Here is a 27,727-nt window from a genome sequence, read left to right on the forward strand (position 1 = left end):
GAGGAGGACGAAGGAGAAAAAGTTGTTCCCAGGTGGTGGAAGGTGCGGGTTTGCTTCCGTAGAATTGTCCCTTGTGATGAGAGGTTTGGCCACAGGAATTCTGGCTACTGCACAGGACAAGCAGACAGGTTCAGTCCTCTCGTAATTACCCCAGTTGTAATTCACCACATGATATAGTTCCCGGGGAAGTGGACTTTCTCCCAGGTGCACAAGTGTGGGAGACACGTGTCGGGACACGAGTGCAGGGAGAGGAGACGACAGTCGTGTTACCTTTGGCTCCGTGTGTGACCTACCAGTTCAGGGTCATTGCCATGAACGAGGTCGGGAGATGCTTTTCCAGGGATTCTGCGCAGTGGCCGCCAGCGAGGGGGTTGGCTCCCAGGTGGCACGTGCTGCCTGAGTCTCCTCGTAAAGTGGAATATTTCAGCCTCGTAATTAGGCTGCCATTTTCCAGAACCATTAAACTTTGATCATTTAAAATAAATAGTGACCATGCTGACATGTACCATTTATATATGAAAGAATTACCAATTGCTAATAGAATAAAAGTAAAATAAAAACAAATTCTGAGATGGCTGCATTTTCTTAACCACTTCTTGGAGTTTATGTTCTAATTTTTTAGGCCAGTCTCTGGCTCATATCACCGTAACTAACAGTAACACATAACAGGTCCATGGGAAGCTTCTAAAAAAAGTCTCTTTTCCCTGGAAAACAGTTTTGAAAAGCAATTATTTGGCCCATTTCAATCCAGACTTTCCAAAGTCGTAAACATCCTTTAAGAGAATCTTTCTTCTAAGTGTCAACAGCATTCAGCCATTCTAGCCCTGTAGGCGTCTCGTCCAGAGCAGGTTTTGATGTCACCTGCAGCAGGTTGCATGCGCGGCTTCAGGGACTTCAGAAATGAGGGCTTTAGTGAGTGCTGGGATGGCCAGTTCTCTGAGCGCAGGGATTAGAAACCCACTGATAAAACTTCTGATGTGAGGCACTAACCACGTTCTCAAATAAATGTGTTCTCTTCTGAATGGAAAATATGTTTTCTGTCAGTATAAATGTTCAGCCATCGACAGATGCTGGGGGGTGGGAGGTGACAGAGGTTGCTGCCCTTGCAGGAGAACGAGCTATGGGAAGGCCAATGATGTGACTGTCATTGTCTCCTTGGAGAAGAGACACATGTCCGCGAGGGCCTGGGAGAATTACAACCAAGTTTTGGAAGAAGAACCATGAGGGATAAGATGTCTTTTTACTGTTGCTTTTACTGTAGAAATACCATAAATGGCCATGTGCATCAACACTCTTAAAATTAGTCATCCCCAGCTCAGTTTCCCAGGTTGGGCGTAACATTTTCCAGGGCCAACCCTTCCTCTTCCAGTACAAGAGGCCTGCCCACTCCTGGTCAGAGCCCAGGTCCAGAGATGGGGCCAGCACAGCCCCCCAGGAATGCTGACATGTGGCCAGAGCGGCCCTGGACACCGGGCGGGTGGTGGCCGTGAGCCCCAGTAGGGAACAGACGTAGAAGAGTCTGCGCTGGGACCAGGACCTAAGGGCCGTGACATGTGGACACCTGAGTCAGCAGACGGGGCAGAGGGAGGGGGGCTGCCTCGCGCCTGGGGAGGGCTGGGGACAAAGGCCACTCCAGGTACTGTGCTTATGTTCCCTTTCCTGTGACCAGATGTCCCGGACCCACCAGAGCACCTGAGCTTGTCCGAAAGACAGAACAGGAGCGTCCGGCTGACGTGGGAAGCTGGAGACGACCACAACAGTGACATCCGCGGTAGGGGAGCCTGGGCGGCGTGTCACTTATACCCCGGGTCACAGTTAACCACTGTTGCCAACTGTCCTTCTTAGAACACCCGTTAGACCTTCGCTTCTGGGTGTAAGTCTTACGGTAACGTGAACGTCCCCAGTTGGTTCTCATTGCTGTCCATGTCTGCTGCCAGAGTACATCGTGGAATTTGAAGGGAACAAGGCGGAGCCCGGAAGGTGGGAGGAGCTGAGGAGAGTGCAGGGAGAGGAGACGACCGTCGTGCTACCTTTGGCTCCGTACGTGACCTACCAGTTCAGGGTCATTGCCGTGAACGAGGTTGGCAGGAGCCAGCCTAGCAGGCCGTCTGACCGTCACGAAACACCCCCAGCAGGTAAGTGGCTTCTCATCGGGTTTCCAAAAAAACATTTGGTTTGACCCACCTTTGAAAATCTAAAACGAAAAAACAAGATTGCTGGAGTGGTCTTGGCTCTTAGATCTTTCACAGTCCAGAGCTTGAAAAATTCTGTAAACTGACAGACAACACATAAAAGATTCCCATTGCACCGGTCTCGCAAGTACTGAATAAATGTTTGGTACAGAGCAGGGCACCCGGGAGGCACACGGGCAGACAGTTACTCGGTAACTTCTGATAACTAAATATCATGTTAAAATCAACACGAAGTAAGTTCTACGTGAAGTCCAATATATAGAGGGATGCCAAGGATTCAACTTTCTGAAATAAAACTTCTGACACATTATAGGCACCTTGTTAAATTTTCGGTGTATCTGACATTGTTCATTTTAGGCATCTAGTGTACTTTTATAGCTCAATGTCTGTCTAAAGCGCTAAATGTCTGTGGTGACACGGGGGATTTGGACCCAGGAAGTCAATGCAGGCTGGGCCACCCCTGCAGCCCTGACGGGCAGTGCCAGGGGCCGGGTGCAGCCACCCCCACGGCACCAGAGGCAGGACAGGTGCCTTTATACTTAGAGCTGCTCCCGGGCGACTGGGACCCTTCGCTTTCTGGCTTCCGCGTGCCATGTGCTGCGGTCTGTCACGTGGCTGATCTCCACCAGCCTTTGGACCTCCTATTCTTGTCTGTTCCTTTGAGTTCCATTTGAAGCCTGGCCTTTGAGAAACAGAGGGACAACATCACGGATAATTAAAGCCTTTTCAAAGTCTAAATTAAAGTCTAAATTCCAAAGACACTTTTCTTTGCTTAAATCCCGAGAATAATGGTGCTAAAACCATTGGTGTTACCGAGTGAGCATGGCCATCCCTTGCTAATAACATGGTACTGTTTCCCCGGGAATAAACATGCTAGGACATACGTCCCCTTGGGGACTGAGGAAAAGCAAGTAGAGGTAACAACTGAATCAGACACTTATGTGCTCTGAGTTGAACCTGGCACTAAGCTGCCCCCGAGCCCTTTCTAATAAAGTAGATCCATCTCTATGAATTCGTGGACACATTACCTGCTGCTGCCTATTTCTTGGCCCTAAACTTGGCTGTTGACATTAATTAGTACCTGAGGGGAGTTATAGTAGCTTAGAGGCAGTTATTCACAACATACATTTCTGATAATAATTAAAATGGACAAAGGAGAGGAGGTTTAAAAATATAAAGAGCAAGTTTAAAATTAAGATGGGTAAAGTAAACCATCCACTCTCCATTGGATAATCAGTCCAAGAAACTGCTCCTTTAAATACAACACACATTGTAAAGCTGCCTTATGAGAGATAATGGGTGTGTTAACAAATCTCACTTTGCAATACATACATATAGATGTGCAGTGTATGTACATATTTGTATATACACATGTATGTCAAATCATTACATTGTACACCTTAAACTTACACACAGTTACGTGTCAGTTATATCTCAATAAAGCTGGGGGATCAGGAGGGGAAACTGCCTTAAATCTTTTTAGGGGCTGAACTTGATAGAAATGAATAAATGTATCAAAGGTATTTAAATGTTTTTGTGGGGGTGGGGAGACGGTCAGATGAGTTATCTATGGACCATACAATGGGGAAAAATAATTTTAATGCTTGTAATTTTTCAGCTCCAGACAAGAATCCACAAAGCATAAGAGTCCAAGCCTCTCAGCCCAAGGAAATGATTATAAAATGGGAGGTGTGTATTGTTTAATGTGCTACGTGTTTCTTTGTGTTCTTTTTCCCTTTCCTTGTCTGCATACTAAGTATAATGATAGAAAATGTTCTTTATATTTTAAGAGCAAAGAAATAAGACTTTCATATTTTATTACATTTTAGAAATATATCTTATTTGTGTAATTTGAAGATCATTGGGATTAGAATGTTGTGAAATTGACTTTTAAAGTGCTAAGGAATTTAAAGAAGACTATCCAGGTTTATTTAATTATAATCAATTTCCGGAAGGTTCAGACTCCTAATATTTTTACTATCATTATATAAAGTTTCTCCTATTCAAAAAATACTGAGTACCTTAACCTTTCACCTCATTTTAGTATATAGTCTAATAAATACTGTACATATGAAAAGAATGACCCCCAAATAATAGTTCCCAGCGCTGGCATTTCGTATACTCGCTTCTAATTCCGAGGACGACCTTGTCCAGAGAGCATCACGCACGCCTTGTTTGAGATCCCGCAGCGGAGGCCCCAGGGTTGGCCATCCTGCCCATCCCCACTAGAAACCTACCAAGCTAGGATTGAAACATGGACATCCTTGGACTTCAAATGCTACTTTTCCCCCTTTACATGTTTCTTAAAAGTTATTAAATGGGTTTTCCTCTTTAAATTTGGCATAAAGTGGTATATCTGCTCAGATAACTTTAATTTTGTGTGTGTCATTTCTAAATTTCTCCTGTAACAGTGGATAACTTTTTTCCCTCTTCACTTCTTGGGCATATTTCATGAACAAGTATTTTAACCTATTGGAAAGTAGATTTCTGATTCATAATAGCCTTCCAACATTGGACTAACTGGATTTTACATAAGAATAGAACATTTTTGAATGTATGCTGGAATATACTAATTTATTCCCACACCTCATTCCTGTGATTTTTGAGAAAATTTTAGATGTATGAAGTTTGCTTTGACTTTTCCCCTCGTTACCTGATCACATGGCCTGTACTTGCAAAATAGTTAATATTTTCATATCAACACTAACCCTTTATTCCCATTTCAGTCAAATTAACTTTTACAAGTTTAAAATTTGAAAAAAAAAGAAAGGTACTACACAGAAACTAAATGCGTTCAAGAATATTATGCTTTCCTTGAATCTGTGGTCATACGTAGTTGCTGCCACATTTCTTGCTAATTAACTTACAGACTGAAATTAGGTTAGTGTTTTATTCTTTTCGAGCATCTCTGTCTTATCCTCTTTTAAGTTCCACAGACACTGCCATAAGCGAGGTGTTGTAACTGCATAGATGACAGTGACACTGTAGTTAGCAGGTCAGTTCCTCAGAGAAGTGCCGTGTTCTGCCAACACGCACCCATTAACCCTCAGCGCTCCTGCGGGAGCTGCCCCAGCTCGTGGTGTCAGCCTTGCTCTTCAGACGCTGGACCAGACTTACTGATGTCACCAGGTGCCACGTGCTGAGTGATGGAACGAGGGTGGGCCTCTTCGGACCTTCTTCCTGCTCCTGTTACTCAGAAATCACTCTTTTTTGCCCCCAAAGAAAGGCAAGGCTGATTACTAGTGCCCTCTGCTTGTGCTAATGGGCTTGCACCAAACAAGGGCTTATAATTTGAAGAGCAAATGGTGTATAATTTAGTAAGTAATTGACTGCAGGATGGACGGAATCAGCGGTTTGGAACACACTGACGGTTGCATTCATGTTATGTTCCGTTGTGTTTATTATTTTAAAACACCAGAGGTCTAATAATTAGAGGCACACCCAGTGAAGTTTAAGAATGTTTGCTCATTGTTTGTTGTTGTGCATGGAGTATCCTCAGGACAGGAGGAAAATGCTGGTCCTTTCCCAGGTAGACGAGCAGACACTGAATGACCAGATCCCCTGCAGAGACTGACTTAGAAACGAACTGCGGTCTCTAACATAATGATCTCAGAGAAGACATTTGTCTATAAAAGAAAAAAAAAAAGTTGCTCTTTCACAAAAGTGTTAACAACGAAGAGCCCTGATTTTCGCTTTATGATTTTTGTGTTGGCATCAAAAGTGATTCAATTAAAAGTAATGCATTGTGAGGTCCTTGGCTTATATAGGCAGTAAAAAAATAAATACATGAAGTCTTGCTGTCCTGGGATATGTGTTCTAGGTGGAGGGACAGCCAATAAGCAAATACATTAGAAATAAACTAATATTCCATTTAATGAAAAATCCTTCAGAGCAAAATAAGGGGCAGAGCCTGGTGTGTTATTGATCTCTGTGCACTTACTAAGTGAATGGAACCTTATGTTACAATCAAAAATGAGTTTTGGTTTATCTTATTTAGTTCATGTTCTGCTGTATATGAATTATCTTTATAAATCAGTCATGTTAAATAGTAAAGACACAATTTTTTTAAAGTAACAGGTGTGAAACATGTAACTTGATAGAACTAGTCATTTTAATTAGCATTCTCTTCTAAAACCCACTTTTCATTTAATGGAGTGAGCCCTGTCTCACACACATTCTAAGTGTTAAAAATGCTATATCTTGTCCCTTTTAAGCAGAAATTGAGAGCCCACGGCAAACTGATCAGTTAAATAATTATATCAGGATGATTTTTGTTTGACATTTCCCTTTGTTCTTAAGCATAAGTTTATTTTTGTTAAATTTGAGTTTCAAATAGCAAATTTCTAATCTCAACAACACCAAAAAAAAAGAAAAAAAGAAAAAAAAAAAAAAGAAGAAGAAGAAGAAGAAGAAGAAAAAAACCACAAAAACAAAACGGAAAAACCCAAATCCACTGATGTTTGGCAAACAGGAACTTCTTCATTTACCTGCTTATGTGATCACAGTCCTGTGATTTCACTCCTAGAGGACCTGGGTTTTATTATTTCTACTGCAAGTAGTAGAAGGAAATCGTCCTGCTTTAACATGAACTTAGGCAGTGTGGCAACCTGCCCAGTTTCCAGATCAGCCGTTATAACCTTGCTCTGTTCCTAGATCTCTGAAAATACGGTGGGAGTATAGGCTCTTTTCCTAACAAAGTCAACATGGGAAGTTTTGTTAACACTTTCATGGGCTTCTCAGGTCCCTTGGAGGACATCCACGGACCCATCTAGAAATCCTAGACCCCAAATTAAGAACCTCTTTTCTAGAGCTTTCGTGCTCTGGCAGCTTTCCTGAGGGGCCCGCCTGGCGGCCTCCCTCCCTACTCTGCTCGTCTCCTCCGGTCTCCTGCCTGTGTCGGGGGCCTGTGTGGGTATTTGCTGAGGTTCTGTTGTCCATTGTCTGAAAACCTAATCGAATATTGCTGCTTGATTCAAGGAGTCCAGGCTCCACGTTCAGGCAACACTTAGATAAGCTTTTCTTAAAGGTGTTACCTACAGTGGCACAGTTCATGTTCAGTTTTGCCAGAGAACTTCACCAAATGGACCTGTTCTCCTTGGAGCAAAGCAGGTGTAAATTGTATAATATCATTTGTACACCGTTTTTGTTGTTGGGGCTAAGAAAGTCATAATTGCAGTGTATGGTCTGGATCTAAGAGCTCATGTGGCCTGGTTGGCCAGGGTGCTGAAGCCACTGGGGAATTTATATTAATATCAGAGAAAAACACCTGAGGGTAAAACTTCCTTTGAGCTCCAGCATAGCCAGTAACCATGGGAATCTCAGGCTTTTGTTTCGCTTTCATTGCTTTTCTTTCTCCTAGCTAACACAGGTGTTCACCTTGGAATAAACCTAGACTGGAAATTACTTTACTTGTATTACCACACTGTGCTTTCCACGCAATTCCAACCAATGCCTCTAATAAGTATTTTAATAAACCAGATTGACTCGAGAAACATTGCAATTCTGTAAGAACACACAGGCCATCACTGAACCACTCATGTATACAGAAAAAATTATTGCCTGTAGAAGTGGACCTTACAGTCTAGGACTAAAATCACATGTTTAATGTATTTCATATAACTGATTTCATTTAAATGCATATTCCTATTTTTGTGAAATTAATAAAATGGCTGACATCACATTATTTTTTTTTAATTAAAGTATTGCTCAATTAAAAATGAGAGTGGAAATAACCAATTTCCTATAGTAGAAATCCCCCACTAAATTTCCCTATACGTTTAAATGAAGTGTGTGTGTGGTTGGGGGGGGAGTATTTTCTCTTAAAGGAACAGGAACAGTATGGTTAGGGAGCTGGGAAATTATCACAGACAGGAATTCCATCTGGGAACTCACGTGTAAACATGAAATGATGTATGCCGTCTCCTTCCTGGAGCTAGTTGGGTGCAGGAGAGTTCTGATGAAAATCATGGGGGACCCCATTCACAACCACGGAACTCACAGCCACGTCCTCTAGGTCGCCAGGTCTTTGGGAGTGAACATGTGGCACCTAGAGGAAAATGTGAACAAGAGCTAAAACCCTGTGTGGAATTTCTTAGTAAATTCTTTCATATGAAAAGTTAGCTTTAACCACAAGGGTGTAATACAGGCATCTAAACGGTGGTGTTCTTACTACTTGGGGGTGGGGGTGGTTGAAAGAGGAACTTTCAAACTTGAAAAGAGAATGACAAAAATTTTAACAACTTTCCAAACCAAAGAGGGGATTTAAGATCCTCCAAGAAACGACCCCTCCCTTGCAACACTCCTTAGCCGCGTAGGGTGCTGGCCACCATCTTCGACTCCCCGCATCTGTGATCACCCAGCTGAGTCTTGCCTTCTGTTTTAGCCTTTGAAGTCCATGGAGCAGAATGGACCGGGGCTGGAGTACAGAGTGACCTGGAAGCCGCAGGGAGCCTCAGTGGAGTGGGAAGAGGAAACCGTCACAAACCACACCCTGCGGGTGATGACGCCCACGGTCTATGCTCCATATGAAGTTCAAGTCCAGGCCACCAACAGCCTGGGTGCCGGCCCCGAGCCCCAGTCCGTGGTTCTCTACTCTGGGGAGGACTGTAAGTGCCCACTCAGTGCAGTGTCTGTCAGGCAGATCGCACTTCTCTCTATGAGCACTGTCCCTCTGCCTGTGGGCACACAAGGAAATGTCACTCGGGGTTCCTGTGGTAGGGTCGGCTGCAGGAGGTCGATCAGTATGGAGTGGTAAGGAAGTCTGTCGAAAGGTTTACTTTTCTTTAATTTCCCGGTAAAGCCGTTTCTATATTGAAAACCAAAGCCCTGGAATCAGCAGATTTCCAGTTGCATTTGCCCCCACATGTCAGAGACCTCCCAACAGTCCTCTGCGGCCTTGCCGGCCCTGGCTGTAGGTCTGGAGCATTCCTAACAGATGAGAGACAGACCCAGATTTGTTACAGAATTATTAATACACACACACATGCAGTTTTGAGGTGCTGGTGAAACCATATTCTTAAATTCTTACGCCATAATAGCTGCTGCAAATAGATGATTGGAGAGAGGAAGCAGAGTGCGCCCCATGTCACACGCGGGGGGCTTATTCCATCGTTCTTCCAATGTTTAAAGGCACGTGATCCAGGAACAGGAGAAGGTCGAATGTGCAATGACTAACTCCTGGTTCACCTGTTGTCTAAACTCTGCCACCCGAATAAAACTACACAGGACACGCCACTGGCCTGAGATACTAGTCTCGGCTGCTCTGCTGTGGTTCTTTCCTCTGCTGTAGCTCCCCTGTGGAAGGGGGGTGGTTAGTCTAAGGGCTGGGTGGGCCAGTCCAGCGCAGGCCCTTAGCCCGGGCCTGACGCGTACACATGCTCAGTTAATGTAGCTGTTGGTAGTCATAATGGATGACTAGCATTCCCAAGTAGTTTGACTTGAAGTGTTGGTCTAGTTCACCTGCTTCCAAAGGCAGCGAGCCCCCAGACTATTTCATGTTTCATTACCAACATGTGTCCGCGTGGAGAGCGGCATTTCTCAGAGTGGTGCAGGCTGTCCTCTCCTGGAAACCCACCTGGGCTGAGGAATTCCTGTGGGAGGAGACAGTCTGGGTTCCATTTGGACCTGACCTCACAGAAGTGCTTTCTGCAGGTTGAACCATGTGAACACTCGGCCTTTGCAAAGGCCCCTAATAATCGCATTTGGATTTCATGAAAAGCTCATCATTCTCTCGTGCTTCGCAGATCCTGACACAGCTCCGGTGATCCAGGGGGTGGACATTATAAACAGCACGGTGGTTAAAGTGACCTGGTCAACAATTCCCAAGGACAGAGTCCACGGACATCTGAAAGGATACCAGGTTTTTGTCATAGATTTTCTTCTTCTCGTTGTTGAATTAATACCTTTCCTGCAAATAAGAATGGATTTCAGTAGCAGATGAAAGAGACTCTGCCACTGTAGCCACATATGTGATATGTGAAAGGGTTCCTGTTTTCATTGCAGATAAATTGGTGGAAAACAAAAAGTCTGCTCGATGGAAGAACGCATCCCAGAGAAGTAAACATTCTGAGATTTTCAGGACAGAGAAACTATGGAATGGTTCCTTCCCTAGACGCCTTCAGTGAATTTCGCTTAACCATCTTAGCCTATAATTCCAAAGGAGCTGGGCCCGAGAGTGAGCCCTACACGTTCCAAACACCAGAAGGAGGTGAGCGCCACCTGGGACGACACCCACATGGTGGTTTTCAGTCCCTGAGCTCAACATGGCTTCCCTCATTTGCAGTTACTGTGAATTTCCTGAATTAGCTTCTCAGTTTCCATCAGAAGTTATGACTAATGGGCCTTTTTAAAAATTTACCGATTTATGAGTGTTTGTTCCTGGTCTTGTGTTTTCTAGTACCCGAACAGCCAACTTTTCTCAAGGTCGTCAAAGTCGATAAAGACGCTGCTACTTTATCCTGGGGCCTGCCTAAGAAGCTCAATGGAAACTTAACGGGCTACATATTACAGTACCAGATAAGTAAGTAGACATTCGAACTGGGTGCAACTGTTAATATTTCCACCTTGGGTGAGGATTTGGCTGCCAGTCTGATGGTGGCTGGTAGGCCGTCATACTTCCTGATAGCACAGGGCTTGTAAACTGGCATGGAGGCACACCCAGCCCACCGACTGTTCTTATAAAGACCATTTGATTGGAACATGGCCATGTCCATTCGTTTACATTTGTCCATAGCTGTTTCTCACTACAGTGGCCGAGTTGTGGCCACAGAGACTGCACCTTTTCCAGAAGGTTTACCAAGATCTGTTTCAGAAGAAAAAGAACATGCTAATAGGTACCAGAAAACATGCCTTTAATATTTATTTATAAGACACCCTGAGCCAATTACTAGCTCTCAATGTAGGCAGGGTGACTATTTTTACTAAAGCTCAGCTTTACCGTGTGTGCTATGGTCATAATATTATGTCAGCCTCATAGAATTAAATAAGTTGGCGGCTGTGAAGAATCAGGATAGTTAGTGCCTTGCACACCTCAAGCACACACAGAAGCTCAAGCAAGGGATAGTGTGACTCGAATTGTTGAGACTGCAGTGTGAGGCATTGCTCTTTGTTTCTTTAGTAAATGACACTGATGAGATCGGAGAACTAAATGACATCAACATTACAACCCCGTCCAAGCCCAGCTGGCGTCTCTCGAACCTCAGCGCCACGACCAAGTACAAGTTCTACGTGAGGGCCTGCACAGTGAAGGGTTGCGGCAAGCCCATCACTGAGGAGAGCACCACAACAGGGGACGGCGGTAAGTCCCGGATGGTTCCCACCTGCCATTTTAACCACGCTGTGGAAGGAATGCACGTACTCGCCTTGCAAATTAGAAACGACTGTATCTCAGTCTGGGCAGCCTTTTGTTTTCCACTGATGTCAGTGCACAATTTACTTACCTTGTTTGGAAAGTTCACATTGACTCAATTTACGGATTTCTACACCACAGCAATCCAGCTATAGCTTTAGCATATGCCGGGTCAGGAGCTATAATTTTACTTCATTAAAATAGGGCGACACACGGTCATAAAGTTATTTGTAAGGTTAGTGGAAGGATATTTGCCTTTTGGGAATGTCCCCACACAAAAAATACTTGTCTCTTGCCCTGCAAGATATAGACGTTCTGCAATGCTGATCTGATACATTTCGCCGCCACGTCTTGACTCAAATACACACTGATTTATTTATCAATTTTATTCTACTGTCTACGGATTGGTATAAAATAACTGGCTTGAAAACGGCCCATGAATCTGTGGTTTCATTTGTACAATTCTCTTCATTCAGTTGCACTTTAAAAATTTTTTTTTCCAACTCAGAGCCATTTCCCTTCCGAAATTATTTCTGCAACTATGATTCTAGCAGTGTGTTGCTAAGCTTTCTCTAACATCACCAGGGCATGAGGAGAGAAGTAAGAAGGTAGAATAGGAAAGGAGGGTACAAACCAGTAAGTTAAAACGAGGGCCTTAGGTAAGGTTCAAGCTGGCCAGACTTTGAAAGATACTTGAGGAAGAGAATGGGGAAATGGGAGGTGGCAGGAGGGAAATAGGCTCATTTGTTTATCATATACCACGTGTCAGACACTGTTCTGGATGCTTTTCCAAATTTTAAATTAGAAAAAAGGTAGAAGCCGTGGAAAAAGAGAAAAATAGTAACCAGGAAAATGAAATTGTCTGTTATTTATAAAAAGTATACATTGAAATACATTCGAGGTTGTGGATCACTGTGAAATCAGTGTGTTTGCATGTGAATGATTGTGCTCTGACCTTCGCTGTCAAGTCTGTTTCTCCCTCTTATTGTTCTTCCATTTCTAAATAACGAAGGGCTTGTGTTTTCCTCAGTTTCCCTAAATACTCAGAACTCCCCTTTATGGGAAAAATATATATATTCAAATAGTTTCTCCCAGGAAGCCCATAGTTTATTCCCAAGGACGAATTAGACACCAAGTGACATGATGATCTCATTTACCTACTCCTAAAAGTTAGGTTTAAAGATGGTAATTGAATGCTTTCTGGTAACTAAAAGGATTTCACTTCTCAAGAGTTCAAACGGGCACCATGTGTTCTGTGCACAGAAACAGAGTCAGAATAGCCATCATCTAAATATTTCAACCCCTGTGTTTTTAACAACAGAGATTAAGGCACGGAGAAAGCTGATCTTTAAATAGAAGCAGGACCACAGCGCAAGCCATGCTGGTCCCATCCTCGCCAGCTGGCATCATGTAGGAACACTGTCTCACAACACGTCCTCACTGCAGCTATGGATGGCGATATGAATGGCGATAGCTGGAAAATTTAGACTCAGTTACGTTCATGTCTGACAGGTTGTTTTTAGAAGATGGAAAATTCCGTGTGTGATTTCACACATAATGCTACAGCTTTCCCTCAAACTAAAGGTGTAGCTGTTGTGCTTGAGTGTCTCACAGAATTGTCTTCACTGTCGTATGGATCAGTCATTTGAAAATGTCACTTACTTGTATGTTTCTGCTCTTTTCCAGGAATCTGCATTTTCAGTGTTCCAGCAGCTGTCCCCTCCCCAGTTGACTCTGATTTCCCTTCCATAGGCATGACTTGCTGTAGTTGCAGGAAAGAAGCTGTAATCCCTTTCCCCGTGATTCCAAGGATTTCAGTGTGATCCTTGAAAAAAGAAAAATACTTATTTTTTCATTGAGGAGACACATGTTGATATCACTAAATGCTCTATAATTGATAACTTTTGTACCACTCGGAATCTATGCCTGTGTGTCTTTCTTCTCTGTGCTCTGCCTAGATAGCGCATTCTAAGGTCATCTGGTATTTCTTCAGAGAATGAGATTTCATATATAAGCATTTTTTTCTGATTATGTTCAGTTGTCACTCCGATTTTCAGGGGCTTCACATTCCATAATCTAAGGAGGAACAAACAGATGGAGTTAATTCGAAATATTCTTTCTTGTGTTATTATTGGTTTGAATAAAACCCTTGCTTTGCTCTGTTTTCAAAAGCTTACGCTACTTAGTTATATTACTGTTTTTGTTTTTCAAAGACAAAATTAATTGCACTCTGTTTCAGCGGTGTGCGATCTTAATGGCTTTGCTCAACTAACATGGCTGGCTGACTTTTCCATGGCGCCATTTTGTTATCAGTAACTATAGAATCAACTTCTAGTCTAGGGTAAAAAGTTTTAACTACTTTTTAACATGTAACATGATGTACCCGTTTAAAACAAAGTTTCAGAACCCTTAGCATTCTCAACATGGAATATATTTTATCTTCAGTATAAATTTTTAGCACTGTCTGGTTTATATTTATTCTGTTGAGTTGATTCTTAGCAAAATATCTAAGAAAATATTTTAGATATTTTGTTTCAAGATCAGAAATTAAATGTACCTTTTAATTACACTTGACTCATTTTTATCTGAGACTATGAGATTCTACAATTAATATAGTGGCATATTCATGTTTTTCATTTTTTAGAAAAGTATCAATTTCTCATAGCACTTTCAGAAATCTCAGTGCATTTCATTTACATGTTCCTATAAACCTGCATTTTATGTAGCTTACATTCTACAAATCTAATGTATTTAATATATGACCATATCATGGTGCTTTTCCATCAATATTTATAGAAAAGATCAATGCAAAAAGAAATAATACACAATTAAGGTGTCACATGCTTTCATTTAGAAGCCACATGGCCATGTTCAATTTCCTGATATAGGTTTTGGGAAAGTTCAGATTTCACAAATGGCACTGTATATAATTTTTTGAAGCCTGTGTTTGGTTTTGAACCATTCATGTGACCAGGCAGATTTGTAGTACCATTTCATCAGCATGCATATCATCTTAAAAGGACATGAATTAAATTCATTTTATTTACTGCATTTCAGAATGTTAAAACAGAAAATCTTGAAATGTTGACTTTATTGTTCTCTTGATAATTCAAGAGGAAATAAAAATGCCACCAGCGGCTCTTATTCATCTGAAATAACAATATATTTTTTACTTTTCATGTCCTGCTTTTCAGTGATTACAGTTTATATGATTTAACTGTGTACATTTCTTAGGTAAAAGTATCGGGAAGATACCAGAAGGAGTAAATGTTACTCGAAAGATGCACCCAGTAGAGGCGTTTGAGCCAGGAGCCGAACCCATAGTCCGCGTGTTGCCTAAGAGCTGGGTTGATAACAATAGCATTTTTGAAGATGTAATTGAGACAAGAGGGAGAGGTGAGAAATGAGATCTCGTGTGGGGCAGCCTTAGAAGCCGTCTGTGTTCTGTAGGCGGTTAGCTTGCACGTACTTCCTGTGTTAAAGGTAAAAACTTGAGTACATGCCCATGAAAACAATATTTTCAGTTTATTTCAGCATAGCCTTTTAAAGTTATCAAAGCAAAGAATGTTCTCCAAACGTCCACCTTCCCATATTATTTTGGCCAGAGTAGTTGCCTAAAGATATCTCCCGCTAATTAACACATGTGAATAACAGAAACTAAAACGAAAATCAAACCACAGAGACGCCTTGCTCTGCATATAACCAGGGTGCCTCTGCTTCCGCTGCTGCTTATTTAACTTGACCTGCTGCCCTCTCCTCTTTGGTTTCCGTCCTTAGAACCAAATGCATCTAGAGAGGGCCCTCCCTAAATAAAGATAAGCAATCTGTATGTGTTCTCCCAAATGTCCTTCATGTCACATTCCCTTGAGGATTGCTCAAAGGAGAAATAAAACTGATGCTATTTTGTGTGTTAAAAGTGACGTTTAATTGTCCCCAAAGGGGCATCATCCCAGTGACTGTTTCTGACATTCAGCCTGTGACTCTTTGTGCCGCAGAATATGCTGGTTTATATGACGACATCGCCACGCAGGGCTGGTTCATTGGGTTGATGTGCGCCGTTGCCCTCCTCACACTCACGCTGTTAACGGTTTGCTTTGTGAAGAGGAACAGAGGTGGGAAGTACTCAGGTAAAGTGGTTTCATTTTCTGTTTTACATTTATTGGGGTAACATTACACATGGAAGCAGCCTAAGTGTCCTTCAGTGGATGATTGGATAAAGAGGATGGGGTACATACACACAGCGGGATATTACTCGGCCATGAAAACATGGAACGCTGCCACCTGAGACAACATGGACGGACCCTGAGAGGGTGATGCTAAGTGACATAAGTCGAACCGAAAAGGACAAGAATCATGATTCCACTCATGGGGGCATGAAACAGAAAGCTGCAAACAAGTTGTTTTTCAACATGACTTTCAATTTAGGCAATAGTATTTTCTAGGAGGCACACTTCAGAGACAGCTCTTGTTTTTTTAGTTACACATTTAAGTCAAATTTATATTAGCACATTAGCTACACAATGGACTAAGAGGAACAATTATTCCTATATTAACTAACCAGATAGGTGCTCTAGAGTATTACGTCCAGTTTGCTGACCAGTTTGTGGTACTTAAAATAGTCTCTAGTGAGACTGAAGTACTTCCAGGCTTTTATTTTGGTTTGTAAAACATCAGAGATGTTGAGGAGACTCAGTAGGGGGCACACGTATATTTGAGAAGGCACCGTTTGCAGCATGCCTCTCTACCTCCATGGCCCGGGCATTTCTTGCACGCGCCCCTGAATGGCACGGGCGCCGCTAGTCGTCACCTGCGTGCGAGTTATGTCTTGCTGGGGACGCAGTTCTTACACCCACAACATATGCTGCTGCACTGCCTCCCGAACTAACGGTACGTAAAATACAAATAAATAAAAGCCATCCTAGTTGGTATAATGGTTGCCTTCCCTTTCATTTCATTCACTTTCCAACTTTATTGTCTGTTTCAGATATGTGTATAGTGTTGTTGCTATTATTAGTTTTTCTTAGTACGCATGATGCTTGTATATGGGGAAAGCTTTAGATCCCACTGTTAGCTATGACTTTGATGATGTTCAGATGGGTGAAGGTTCATTGACTTATGATTCATCTAGCAAATACTTATGTATATTGAACAAACAAGCGTGATTTCTAAATTGTTGTAAAATTACGTGGAAGATTTCCTGTGGAATTATCTCATTTTCCCCTGTGACGACTGAATTGTTATGACTTAGATTCACAAGGGCAAATGAATGTTCCAGGTGATTAATTGGGAGCTTTATGGAGACCTAGCATTCCTGTTGGAGTATCCCCCACAAACGGCCATCGCGAAGCGTGGTCCTATCCAAATGCTGCTGGAGCGTCCCCCTTAAAAGTAAAGGTCACCACTTCCCATTGTAGGACAGCTGAGAGACTCCCCCCGTCTCTGCAAACAGTGGAGGTGCCGTGGGAAGGTGTTCTGTTGGAGATTTCCTAGTGAGTGAGGCCAGGGCCTGCTGGTCCTGAGTCCCAATGTTCAGGAACAATCTAGTGGAAATGTCACCACTGAGCTGCATACCCTGATTACGGAGGCAGTTTGGAGTAAGAGAGCGAGGCCCAGCCAAATGGTTGGCTCTTCTTCTCTTTAGTTTAATGACATTGAGCTGATATGCGCGAGTGGCACCCTCACAAAGGTTAGGACAGTAAAAGGTGAGTCCCGCCTCGGGCCTCCTGAAGGGGCCACAGCCGTGTATCACTCTGAGGGAAGTCTTGTCATCCGTGCAGTGCTGAGTCGCAGGAAACTGCCAAGTGTGGAACTCTGATGACAAAGGCAGGACCCAGACAATCCTTTTACCCCTTGAAGAGGAAACTGATGGATTGTAGATACAACCATAAAAAAACAAACAAACAAACAAAACAACTTGACTCACTAGTGCCAAAAAGCGAGCAGCACTGTTCTCAGCGGTCATCCACCTCCCAGTAGCACAGCTCACACGTTTTTAAAATTATCTGCGTTCCTTTTTCCTCTGTTTCCTTCAGTGAAAGAAAAGGAAGACCTGCACCCAGACCCGGAAGGTCAGTCGGGGAAGGATGAGACGTTTGGTGACTACAGGTGAGCGTGCGCTCCATTGCCGTGCGTCCGGCACGGTCATCAGGCCGTGAGCTAAAGCACAAAGAAGGTTTCTTCTATAAAGAACATCCTGTAAACCTCAGGCCTTTCGTGATGGCTCCCAGCCCTCTGTGAGTGGGGCGGGCGGCCTGCGAGGCGGGCAGAGGCCTCGGGGCATCCTTGAAGCCCGGTGCACCCGGCGAATGGCACTGACCATCTCTCTGGGGAGCTGACATCTTGCAGTCACTCTTCTGCTTGCTCATTACGAATCCAGGTTGTGATGGAGTCATGTGCCTGAACATGTACTGTGTGCACCTACCAAGGTGAACAAGTCACCCTGTCCCCGAGGTGAATCTGGTCTACAGAGCATAACACTTCTGTATGCCAGTAACTGTAGTTAGTTAAACAGAATAACACAGCGAAGAGGAGCCGCTCTTTCTGCCTAGGAGGAAGTCTGGAAAAGGGTCATCCCAAAACACAGAACATTGTCTTAGAGGTGGAAAAAGCGTGTGTTGTCATTAACCCCTGGGCTCTGTGACTGCCTTAGGAGGAGGTAAAAGTGGGAGAAATTGCATGCGATCAGCTGTGAGGCACGTAGCTCTCGGGTGTGTCACCTTCTCACTGTCCTGCTCTCTTCCTCTCACCCTTTCCTCCCCCCTGTCCATTCTTTAACGCTTCTGGCTTGGGATGCCATCATTTCCGTTCGTCCTCTGTATACTGCAGGCAACACAGCCGCTGCCATTCCCGAGCTTACGTGGCGTTAGCAGCGGCCACACCAGAATCCTTGTCAGATCAACGACCGCCTGGCCCGTCCCTGGGCCCATCCCTGGAACCAGTGACCTGGTGTAGTCCGAGTGTCTGTCCTGGACTAACTGCAAACATCTGAGCTTCGGCAGAGGCTCTCACTGCTCTGGACATATCCCTCTTTCTTCCACTGAGCAAGCGTTCTCTTTAGATTTTTACGTTTCTTGAAAAATCAGTTTCTTTCCAGAGTAAGGAGCATTACAGGGGAACAAGTAAGACGTGGGAATTTACAATTTGTGGCTCACAGTTCAGGAGGCTGTGGCCGTTGGGAACCTACAGCGACTGTTTAAAATACTTTTGAAAGACAAGTATTACTCAATTTTATAGGCAAGAAAACTCAGACAGTGCCGTGTTCAAAAACACGTCTGTCATGCTCTGACCCCTCTTTCAAAAGAGGTGAAGTCGTCCCCCGAGCCCCACCTGCCACCTCACAGTAGTTAATGTCTCCACCCACTTTCCCTAAATGACACGCTCACCAGGAAATGATCTGATCTCCACGTTGTTTCATGAGGCAGCCTTCCTGGATGCTGGGCCCCATGGCCATGATTCTCATTCTTTTAGCTTCTCCTAATGGTTTTGTCACCACCATCTTGGGTTTTTTGTTGCTGTTTTTATAACTGTAGAAGCTCAATTGTGCAGCCAGTGACCGAGTCAGTCAGGACAGCCTGAGTTACGCTTCTGTCAAAAACAGCTCCCAAATCATTTTCTTTGTCTAGTCACGTGTCCGACACGGTGTGCTGGGCGTCTTCGTTACTTAGGGACACTGGCTGGCAGGGACGTGTTCAGACCACCACGGCGGGGGATAGGACATGGCGAACTGAGCACTGGTTCGGAAGTGACACATGGCACCCCTCCCCCCTTTTCTTTGGCCAAAGTGAATCACATGCTGGTGTGAAGGCAGGGGGGTGCCGTCCCGCCATACCTGCAGAACACTGGGGACGGGACCTTCGGTGAGCAGCTGGTGACTCCACACGTTAGAAAGTGCTAGGCACAGTCTAATAATTCTTTTCTTAGGTTCATTTTTTAAGCTTTATAAAATTGTTTAATTTGGTGTACGACTTTACAGTGTGATATCTAGTCATTGGTACTTAAAAAAACAGTTTCAGCAGGAATTTAGAAAACCATGACATTAGGTAGACATTTTTCTAACTCAGAGCTGCTTTTGCCGAAGAGTAGAACCCAAACCATAAATATAGGATGCTCATGGTGTTTATGTTCTAAAAATGCCAGACATCTTTTTAAATTTAACAAATCTTGAGTTCTTAAACGTATCAGAGGACACCCTTTGGTTACAGGAAACAGAGTTAGATTGAGTAACCTAAACAAAAGTAAATTTTTGGAAGGATTTGGGGGAACATACAGGATCACAGGTAAAGACAGAAAGTCAAGACTTGGTGCCTCAGTTCCAAAGTTTCATGAAAGCCAAGGTAGCAGCGCTTCTCCTCCATGGATGAGCACGTTGAATGTCTGTAGGTCCCACGGAAGCTCCCAGCGGTAAGGGAACCAGAAGTCCTGTGAACAATGAGCATAGTTCCTCAGTTACTCCGAATGACACCAACCGGTGAGGACGCCTTAAACGTGTTGGTGGGAGTGTCACTTTGGGTTCGTTTATGTGTCTTCAATATTAACGTGAATATCCTGAAAATTACAAGACTGTTTGCACTCGTGTTGATTCTTGCTTCATGCACATGTCTCATGTCAGATTTTGTGGAACGATTCCTTTTCTCTTTTCTAGTGACAGTGATGAGAAACCTCTCAAAGGAAGCCTTCGGTCCCTTACCAGGGACATCCAGGCCACAGAAAGTGCTGACAGCTTAGTTGAGTATGGAGAGGGCGAGCAGGGCCTGTTTGGTGAAGACGGCTCATTCATCGGCGCGTACGCAGGCTCTAAGGAGAAGGCGTCTGTGGAGAGCAACACGAGCTCCTCAGCAGCCTTCCCTCTTCGAGCATGAACGCGGCATGCGTGGCAGCCTCCCGTGTTGGCCTGTTGGAGGGGGCAGGACGTTCACGCAGGGACAGAAACACACGGGCAGAGGAGTCCATCCAGATGCCAGCAGCCTGCAGTCGCGTGGAGGAAAACGGCACTGCCTTGGAAAGGAAAGCGGGCACGACAGGCCTGTGGCTTTTGTCAGGTGCTGAAATGCAGAACGCAACACAAATCCTGTGTTTAGAGTCACCTCAACTGAATCCAAAGTTCACCTCCGAGGGCTCCCCAGGGTCCTGCACACTCGTGACGCCCTCCTGTCCCCTGTGTGCACACCTGTGTCAGCCTGAGAATGGTCAGAGTGACTTAGCTTCCCGACAGGTTAAAAGATGGTAAGCCAACAGTTATTTAAACTGTAAGAGGAACACAAATGTCTCATGAAGACCGCTCCTTGAACACATGCAGTCTAAATGCACTATTTAAATTTTTGGTAGCTCTTAGGTAAGCAGTCAGCTGGTATTTATTGAGCTCTAACTATTTGCCCGGAACAGTCATGTTCAAACAGAGTTCTAACTTCTTCAGTTTCAACGCCAATCATTTATTTCTGTCAGTTACGGCATCTGCAAAGGCCTTTGTTTGTTTGGATTTTTCTTGGACTAAATTCAGCTGCAAAGACAGCAGTGGTTGGAAGGTTATCTTGTGCAAGAACACGCATGAGTTCTTCATGGTGCCGGCAGGTGATAACTCTGTGTATTTGAATCGCCGTTTCTCAATTGGCCGCTTTCCCTTTTTTCTGTGTTTATATAATGGTATGCACATAGATTTCATGAATGCATTGTACATATTATATTTACACAATTTAAAGTATAGATGTGTTTTATTTGGATGTGAGACAACATTAACAGGAGTGTCTGTGCAGCTAGAGTAAATAATAAGATACCACTTTCTAGCATTTCAGAGCGGCCCCCAATAGCGTGAGATCCCCAGGGGGAGACTTTGTACAACACATTTGGATATTGTTCTTATATTGCTTTTCCAACAGCCTCAAAATAAAATATCATATAAATATTGGGGGAAATGTTTTCCGGTTTTTCAAAATAAGTTTTGTTTGTGTGTACTGCTACCGCACCCCCAAGGAAAAGCTGTTTACAGTTGAAGTTCCTGTACATATGTTTGCCTAGATCCCATTTTAAACATCTTCAGAGCGGGGTGTTCTTCTGTGTTCTCCTTCTGTAATGTCAGTGCAAATTCAGGAAATTTATCTCCTGGCATGTGGTCTACTAGCCCTTCTAAAATTGTACATGGAAACGGTTTAGAAATAGTAGGAAGGATTGTGCATGCATGTCAGTAAAATTCAGTGTACAACTTCTCGTTTTATGGAAACATTTTTTTAACCTTACCACAGAATTCTTAATTATGTTTAAGTGAAGTTGACTTGCAGACTTCACTTTATTTTTTGAACTGTAGCTATGGGCGTATCTTGTGAAATCCTTAACTTTGATTTCAGTAGCCCACTCTATTTCTTGTGGACCAAAATTAGGGCTATTTGCAATGGTCAACACAGTAACCCATGTCCGAATGCATAAATAGGTAGCAGGTGAATGTCTTTTGTCAACAATGCCTCTTGAGTCAGGGTTTGACCACACTCCCGACGTACGTTTTCCCAGTAGGGGAGGGCACCCTGGTTTGCACCCGCTGAGTGTGGGAACCACACACCCACCAGTGCCCCTGTCGCTTCACCTCCTCTGATTTCTAAGTAACAGCGTTTCTGGAGGGAGGAAGGCCATGCTTTGACTTGTCTAGAAGGGATTCCTGGTGCCCAGCTAGTGGTGAGGCCAAGGCTGGGCCTTTCGACTTTAGTTCCGCGATTATTCTCGTTGCCATCAGCCAGAAAGGTCTTAAGAGAATCCTGTAAGTTGGCAAGAGTCTCAAAAAATCATTAGGAGCAGATTTATTATAAATGTAATAGTCTTTAAGTTAGAAGTTAACACAATAATGAAATGTCTGCTTTTCCTCGATCTTGGATGTATCCTCTGGGTAACAAGATGTCCTGCTCATATTTTCTGAGTGGCCAAAACTAACGGATATGAAACATAAGCTCGCATGACAACTGCCTTTGGCCGTCTCTCTCTAGTCCCTTTTCTCAGTACCATGTGGCTTCTACCGGAAACCGTCTGCTCAGAAGGAATGGGTCCATGCCCCACTTTGGCTGGTCCACTGTCGATATTATTTTAATGAAGTAGATTGTGTATAACCTCAAGGACTGTTGGTGGAATGACTCCCTAGAGAGCTGCCCGAGGGTTGGGAAAGCCCAGTCTTTCCCTGGTTCCGACACTGACTTTGTACATAAAACCTTAGGCAAGTTGCTTGTCCCCTCTGCTTCAGACTGTCTCAACTATAAAGTGCTAATGTTATCTCAGTTACCTTATCTTTGTCACAGGGTGTTTTTTTGTATGAAGAAAAATTTGAAGATGATAAAAGCTAAGATGCCTTTTAACTTCATAAACAAACCTATTATCTAATGATGTATCGAAAAGTCACCCCACACACACCAACATAATTTTTTTCCTGTGAGCACATAAATATATTTTTATAGGAAAACAAATCTACAGGAAATGAAATAAATCTACTGTTCAATGAGCAGTGCAATTTTCACATGCCATCAAAAATTACTTAATCAGATGAAAATTAAGCAGGGTCTTTGCTATACAAAAGTGTTCTTCACTGATTTTGCATGTGTATTTATAAGAAAATGTGAATTTGGTGGGTTTATTCTATTGGTATGAAGGCATCTGATATTTTAGATGTGCCCATGTTTATAAAAATGTAAAGCACAATGAAATTATGCTGGAAGTCTCAAATGATATTTTTTTCCTATTTTATATTCATGGAAGAGATGAGCTAAAGAGAGACCAATAATGAGAAACGTTGGTGTGTTTTTCTAAGCACTTAAAGCATAATTGCTGATTGAAACCCTAAATGTGTTTACGTGCCATTACGATATGGTCCTTGTACCGATTCCGAATTGATTCTAAAGGGACTGGGTTTGTAATCTGTGGTAGTGTGTAGCCTGGTGAAGTTCCTGCAGTGAAACAAGGAGTGTGGAACCAAAGCTTACTTTGTTTTGTATCTGAAGTTATTCAATTACGTCGTCAAAAGAGATAAAAGGTATGTAAAGCTGGTTTACTTGGTTATTCTTTTCTGACTTAGATTAATATTCACAGTAGAACTTTATTAAAATGTGTTTGTGTTGTAGGTGATGTTTGTATGATGCTTATGAATATGTATGGTTTAAAAATATTTTCACTGTACATGAAATTCAACTTTCCAAATAAAAGTCTGACTTCGTGTACTCTAAAAATGTTTGTATTCTTTTCTATCCAGATAAGAAGAATCAGAAATTACATATCAACCTTATCGTCAACTGCCTCTGCTCCTGGAATATCTATCAGGAAGTATAAATTGAGAAAGTATAAATGAGGTATAAAAACATATTTTGATTTGAATGGCTATATTCACAATAGACCGTTTAATACCATTAACATTAAAAATGTAATATGTCAATCATTTCTATACTTATGATTAATGTCAAAGTAAGATGAATGTATATTCACCTGGTTGCTTTTAGAACAATGCAGAAATCTCACTTTTCAAGAAAATGCCCAATATGCTACATTTTCAAATGAGGCTAGTGGGTAATTGGGACACCCAGTCTGGCTCAGCAGACAATCGATTGAAAATTGTGATTTTTTTTATAAAGTGTTTAATGTGCACTAAGCCCTTTGCATACATTTAACCTCTAAAACAATCTTCTGTTTGTAGACGTAGGGCACACGGTGCGTGAGTCACTGGTGAGTGTGACCAACGTGGCCTAGAGACAGAAATTAAAGCAGAGCAGCCTGAGTCCCAGACCCAGGCCGACAGTCGTCACACTGGCCTCCGTATTCCCTTAGAAATGCTAAAGAAAGGTGAGTTGGGGTTTAGAGCTGACTTACTGATGGTGTTTAGAAACTTCGTGGTTTTTAGATATGTGGGAAAACAGTCAACACTGTATGTATGTGAACCGTTGAAGGGGTGCAACCCCAAAAGCAGCAGTTGAAACACATGGTCATTTTCCGTGTTGCAGTTCTCCAGGAGGGGCAGTGCCCAGCCTCGCTGGCCCCCGTGGTTCTCTGTACACTCACCCTTGGTCTCTTTACCACTCCAGCATCTCCCTAACGTGTCGGATCCTTCCAGGGCTGTATGGTCATGTGCACACAGCTGACCTGAAGGGATTTTTAGCCCAGGACTCTCCTTAGACCTGAGGCCTGGATGTATGATTTCCCACCTGGCACCTCTCTTGTGACGTCTGAAGGATCTCAGACTCAGTTTTTCAACGCCAGCATGTGCTTCCTCTTCCTGACCTGCTCACACCCACCCACAGCTGCCCAGGGCAGCCTCCAGCCAGGTCAGCAGCCGTGTCCCGGGGTGTGTCCTGCACAGGTGGCCTCTCCATCCCCCATGCTCGGTCCGTCACTACCTCCGGCCGTGTGGTGGCCTGCGTGTCTCCTGGACCAACCCAGAGCTCTGCACCAGTACACGGGCTGGGCCACTTGCCTGCCCCTGGTCTGCTTTGTCTGCTGGCTCCCCTTCCGTCCGTCCCCCACTATACTGAGAGGTACGTCTCAAAGGCTGGTTTGGTTATGCGTCCTCCTGGCTCTGGCTGTCTGCAATGACTTTCCATTGCTCTTACGGTGATGACAAAATTGTCACTTCCTCGTCCACGTCCTGCATGGCCTGACCCCATGAAGCTTCCCATCTTCCCTTCTTCTCTCTGTCGCTGTCACACGACTGTAGCAGATGGCTTCTGTGTCCTGCTTCCGAATCCCTGGGCCGTGTCTGTCCTGTGTGGTGATTTGGTCACCGCTCTGACTGTCTGCTGAGTCCAGACGTCCTGCAGGGGCAGAGGCTCCACTGGCATCACACACATTATTGTTTGTTAAAGAAAGAGAGTCCCGGGGGAGAGGTGCCAAACGAGTGCATGTGAGAAGGTGCTCACAGGTGCAGAAAGAAGTCTTCGTCTGCCCCGAACTCTTCTCTCCTGTGTCCTCCATGTTAGCGAGGGACCCATCACCATCTCGTTCCTTAAGCCAAAGCCTTACGGTCCTTCCCAGGTCCTCTGCCCCGCGTTACTCTGCATTACCTCCCACCAGATCTAACTCCAGAGTGTTTCAAATCCTCTCCTGTCTAACCGCCCACTCCCTCTTCACCACTGCCATCCTAAAGCAGCGAGTAGGCGTCTGTCCTACGGTGGGTCTTCTCGCTTCATTTCCCCTCCTCTTGGTCTTCAAAACAAAGCCAGTGAGCTTTATAAAGCACAAGTCGGGTTGTAGCAGTGGTCTCTCCCTGCATCCAGCCAGTAGCCCAAACACCTGAGCCCAGGACCACGTGAGCACTGGCCTGCGCGTCCCCACAAAGTCGTGCTTCTGCCGCTCCCACCTTCTGTTTCGGGAGCCCAGGAAGTCCCCGCCCCGCCCAGTGCCATTTGCAGTCACCGTTCCTTCTGTCTGGAACGTTCTCCCAAATCTTGTATAAACTGGCTTATGGTTTGGTCAAAGGTCACTTCTGCAGAGAAGACATTTCTGAGGATCAGCGCTAATGTAGTCAGGCCGTTATTAACCTTTGTTTCTTCCTAGCAACTGTCACTGTATTAATTTATACTCTTCTGTCATTTCTTTTCTTCTCTGCTCCCAGCACTGTAAGCTCCATGAGAACAGCAACCTTTTCTGTCTTGTTCACAACTCTGACCCCAGAATTGGCCCCGGCGTGTAATAAATCCCAAATAAATATGCGTTTGGGTAAAAGAGTGAGCAAAGCACCAACTGGGAAACAATGTAACAAATGTTAGTGAGAGAAAAAAGCTAATCTACTTACCAAAACCCATTGACCTGACTTCTACATTTCTTAAATATTTATATATTTGGAATATACTAGATTTATTCTGGTGATCATTTCACTATATATATATATATATATATATATATATATATATATATATATATATATATATATATATATATATATATATATATATATATATAATATCAAATCATTATCTGTACTCCTTAAGCTAATATAATGTCATCTGTCAGTTACACCTCAATTAAAAAATATATACGGTCACCACAACAAAAACACAAACTGTGCACAGCAGACCTGATCACAGAAGAAAAACATTTTTTTTTCTGAGCTGATACCAAACCTTCTCTTCCGATATTGGAAAGAAAGCTTTTTTAAAGTTTTGTAAACTCTGCAATTCTAGTTATAAGAATCAGTACAAATTTTGTGGGGGCAAACTTCACTTAGTTCCATACAAAGGCTTAGTGCAACACAGTATATATATTATATGTATTGCATATTTAATTATACATTTCATAATTAATGATGTATTTAATTCAATATATGTTAGAATGATTATGGTAATTTAATGTTTGTAATTTATGGAGGAAATGTTTATATTATAAAACAATAAATTCCTATGTAATGTATGAGAATTAACTATGTTTTAAAATGAATTTAAAAATACCAAAACAGCCTCTTCAATGAAGTTAAACTTTGGAAGAATCTTATTATTTTACTGTTTTAATAAAAGGTGTAATTGAAACACTGGACCACTAGATGGGAGTGTTTCAAAGTAATATAACCTGTGGATACAGACAGAATCTAGTCCTATAGTCTAGATGTTTTTCCTTTAAAACAATTTTAAAGATTTAAACGTGCATTATGTATATGTTACTTAGGTATGTTACACTTCTGTTATTTCTAAATCACAGTCGCATTATAATCATTATTGACCTTCATTAATTTAAGTTTTCGGATTTATAGAGATCGTTTCTAATTTTGAAGGGACCAGTATTTTTCAAATCTTGACAAAGTATGATAAAATGATCTGTTGTGATACTTAAGACATAAAAAATAGTTTCTTAGTTTAACGGTTTTCTTTGTGGTAGAAACAGATGGAAGTGATCTCTGAATTATTTGTATTATCTATTTCTAAACAAATTGGTATTTCTTAGTTTTTTCTTTAACACAAATAACTGAGGTACAGTGATAAACTGTTTTCTGATGAACACATGCGTGCCTAAATATTATAGTGGCCCCCATGTCGCGGGGCTATTGTAAAGGCAAATATGAGTTCAGACAGGTAAATACCTCAGCCATATACAAAGTGCTAATTACACGTTAAGACATGATTGAACCCTTTAGAAAACTTAACTAAGAAGGTTATGGCCATGCTGAGAATCCACAGTGAACGACAAGGTGTCATGTGAAATAAACTGTTTTGTCACAAAATGTCACTGGGTGAAACCAGAGTTGACG

The 27,727-nt window shown here is 43.0% G+C and overlaps 1 protein-coding gene across 16 annotated transcripts in view; it reads left to right on the forward strand.

Moving 5' to 3' along the window:
* CHL1 (cell adhesion molecule L1 like) overlaps positions 1-23,729 on the forward strand; it is a 150,616-nt gene extending 126,887 nt beyond the window's left edge. For 15 of the 16 annotated variants that reach the window (XM_019755807.3, XM_074312206.2, XM_074312207.2 and 12 more), the window contains 12 exons: positions 1,670-1,771; positions 1,938-2,135; positions 3,811-3,881; positions 8,575-8,797; positions 9,935-10,050; positions 10,194-10,398; positions 10,588-10,710; positions 11,308-11,487; positions 14,773-14,934; positions 15,534-15,665; positions 17,571-17,643; positions 20,180-23,729. In XM_019755807.3, the coding sequence (XP_019611366.3) occupies positions 1,670-1,771; positions 1,938-2,135; positions 3,811-3,881; positions 8,575-8,797; positions 9,935-10,050; positions 10,194-10,398; positions 10,588-10,710; positions 11,308-11,487; positions 14,773-14,934; positions 15,534-15,665; positions 17,571-17,643; positions 20,180-20,396 (1,802 nt within the window). In that variant the 3' untranslated portion in view covers positions 20,397-23,729. The remainder of the gene's footprint in view (positions 1-1,669; positions 1,772-1,937; positions 2,136-3,810; positions 3,882-8,574; positions 8,798-9,934; positions 10,051-10,193; positions 10,399-10,587; positions 10,711-11,307; positions 11,488-14,772; positions 14,935-15,533; positions 15,666-17,570; positions 17,644-20,179) is intronic. The other variant, XM_019755808.3, reaches the window with a different exon arrangement.
* The last annotated feature ends 3,998 nt before the right edge of the window (positions 23,730-27,727 follow it).

This window comes from Rhinolophus sinicus, chromosome 5 (assembly GCF_057876585.1).
Source record: "Rhinolophus sinicus isolate RSI-liver-muscle chromosome 5, RSI-T2T, whole genome shotgun sequence".
NCBI lineage: Eukaryota > Metazoa > Chordata > Mammalia > Chiroptera > Rhinolophidae > Rhinolophus > Rhinolophus sinicus.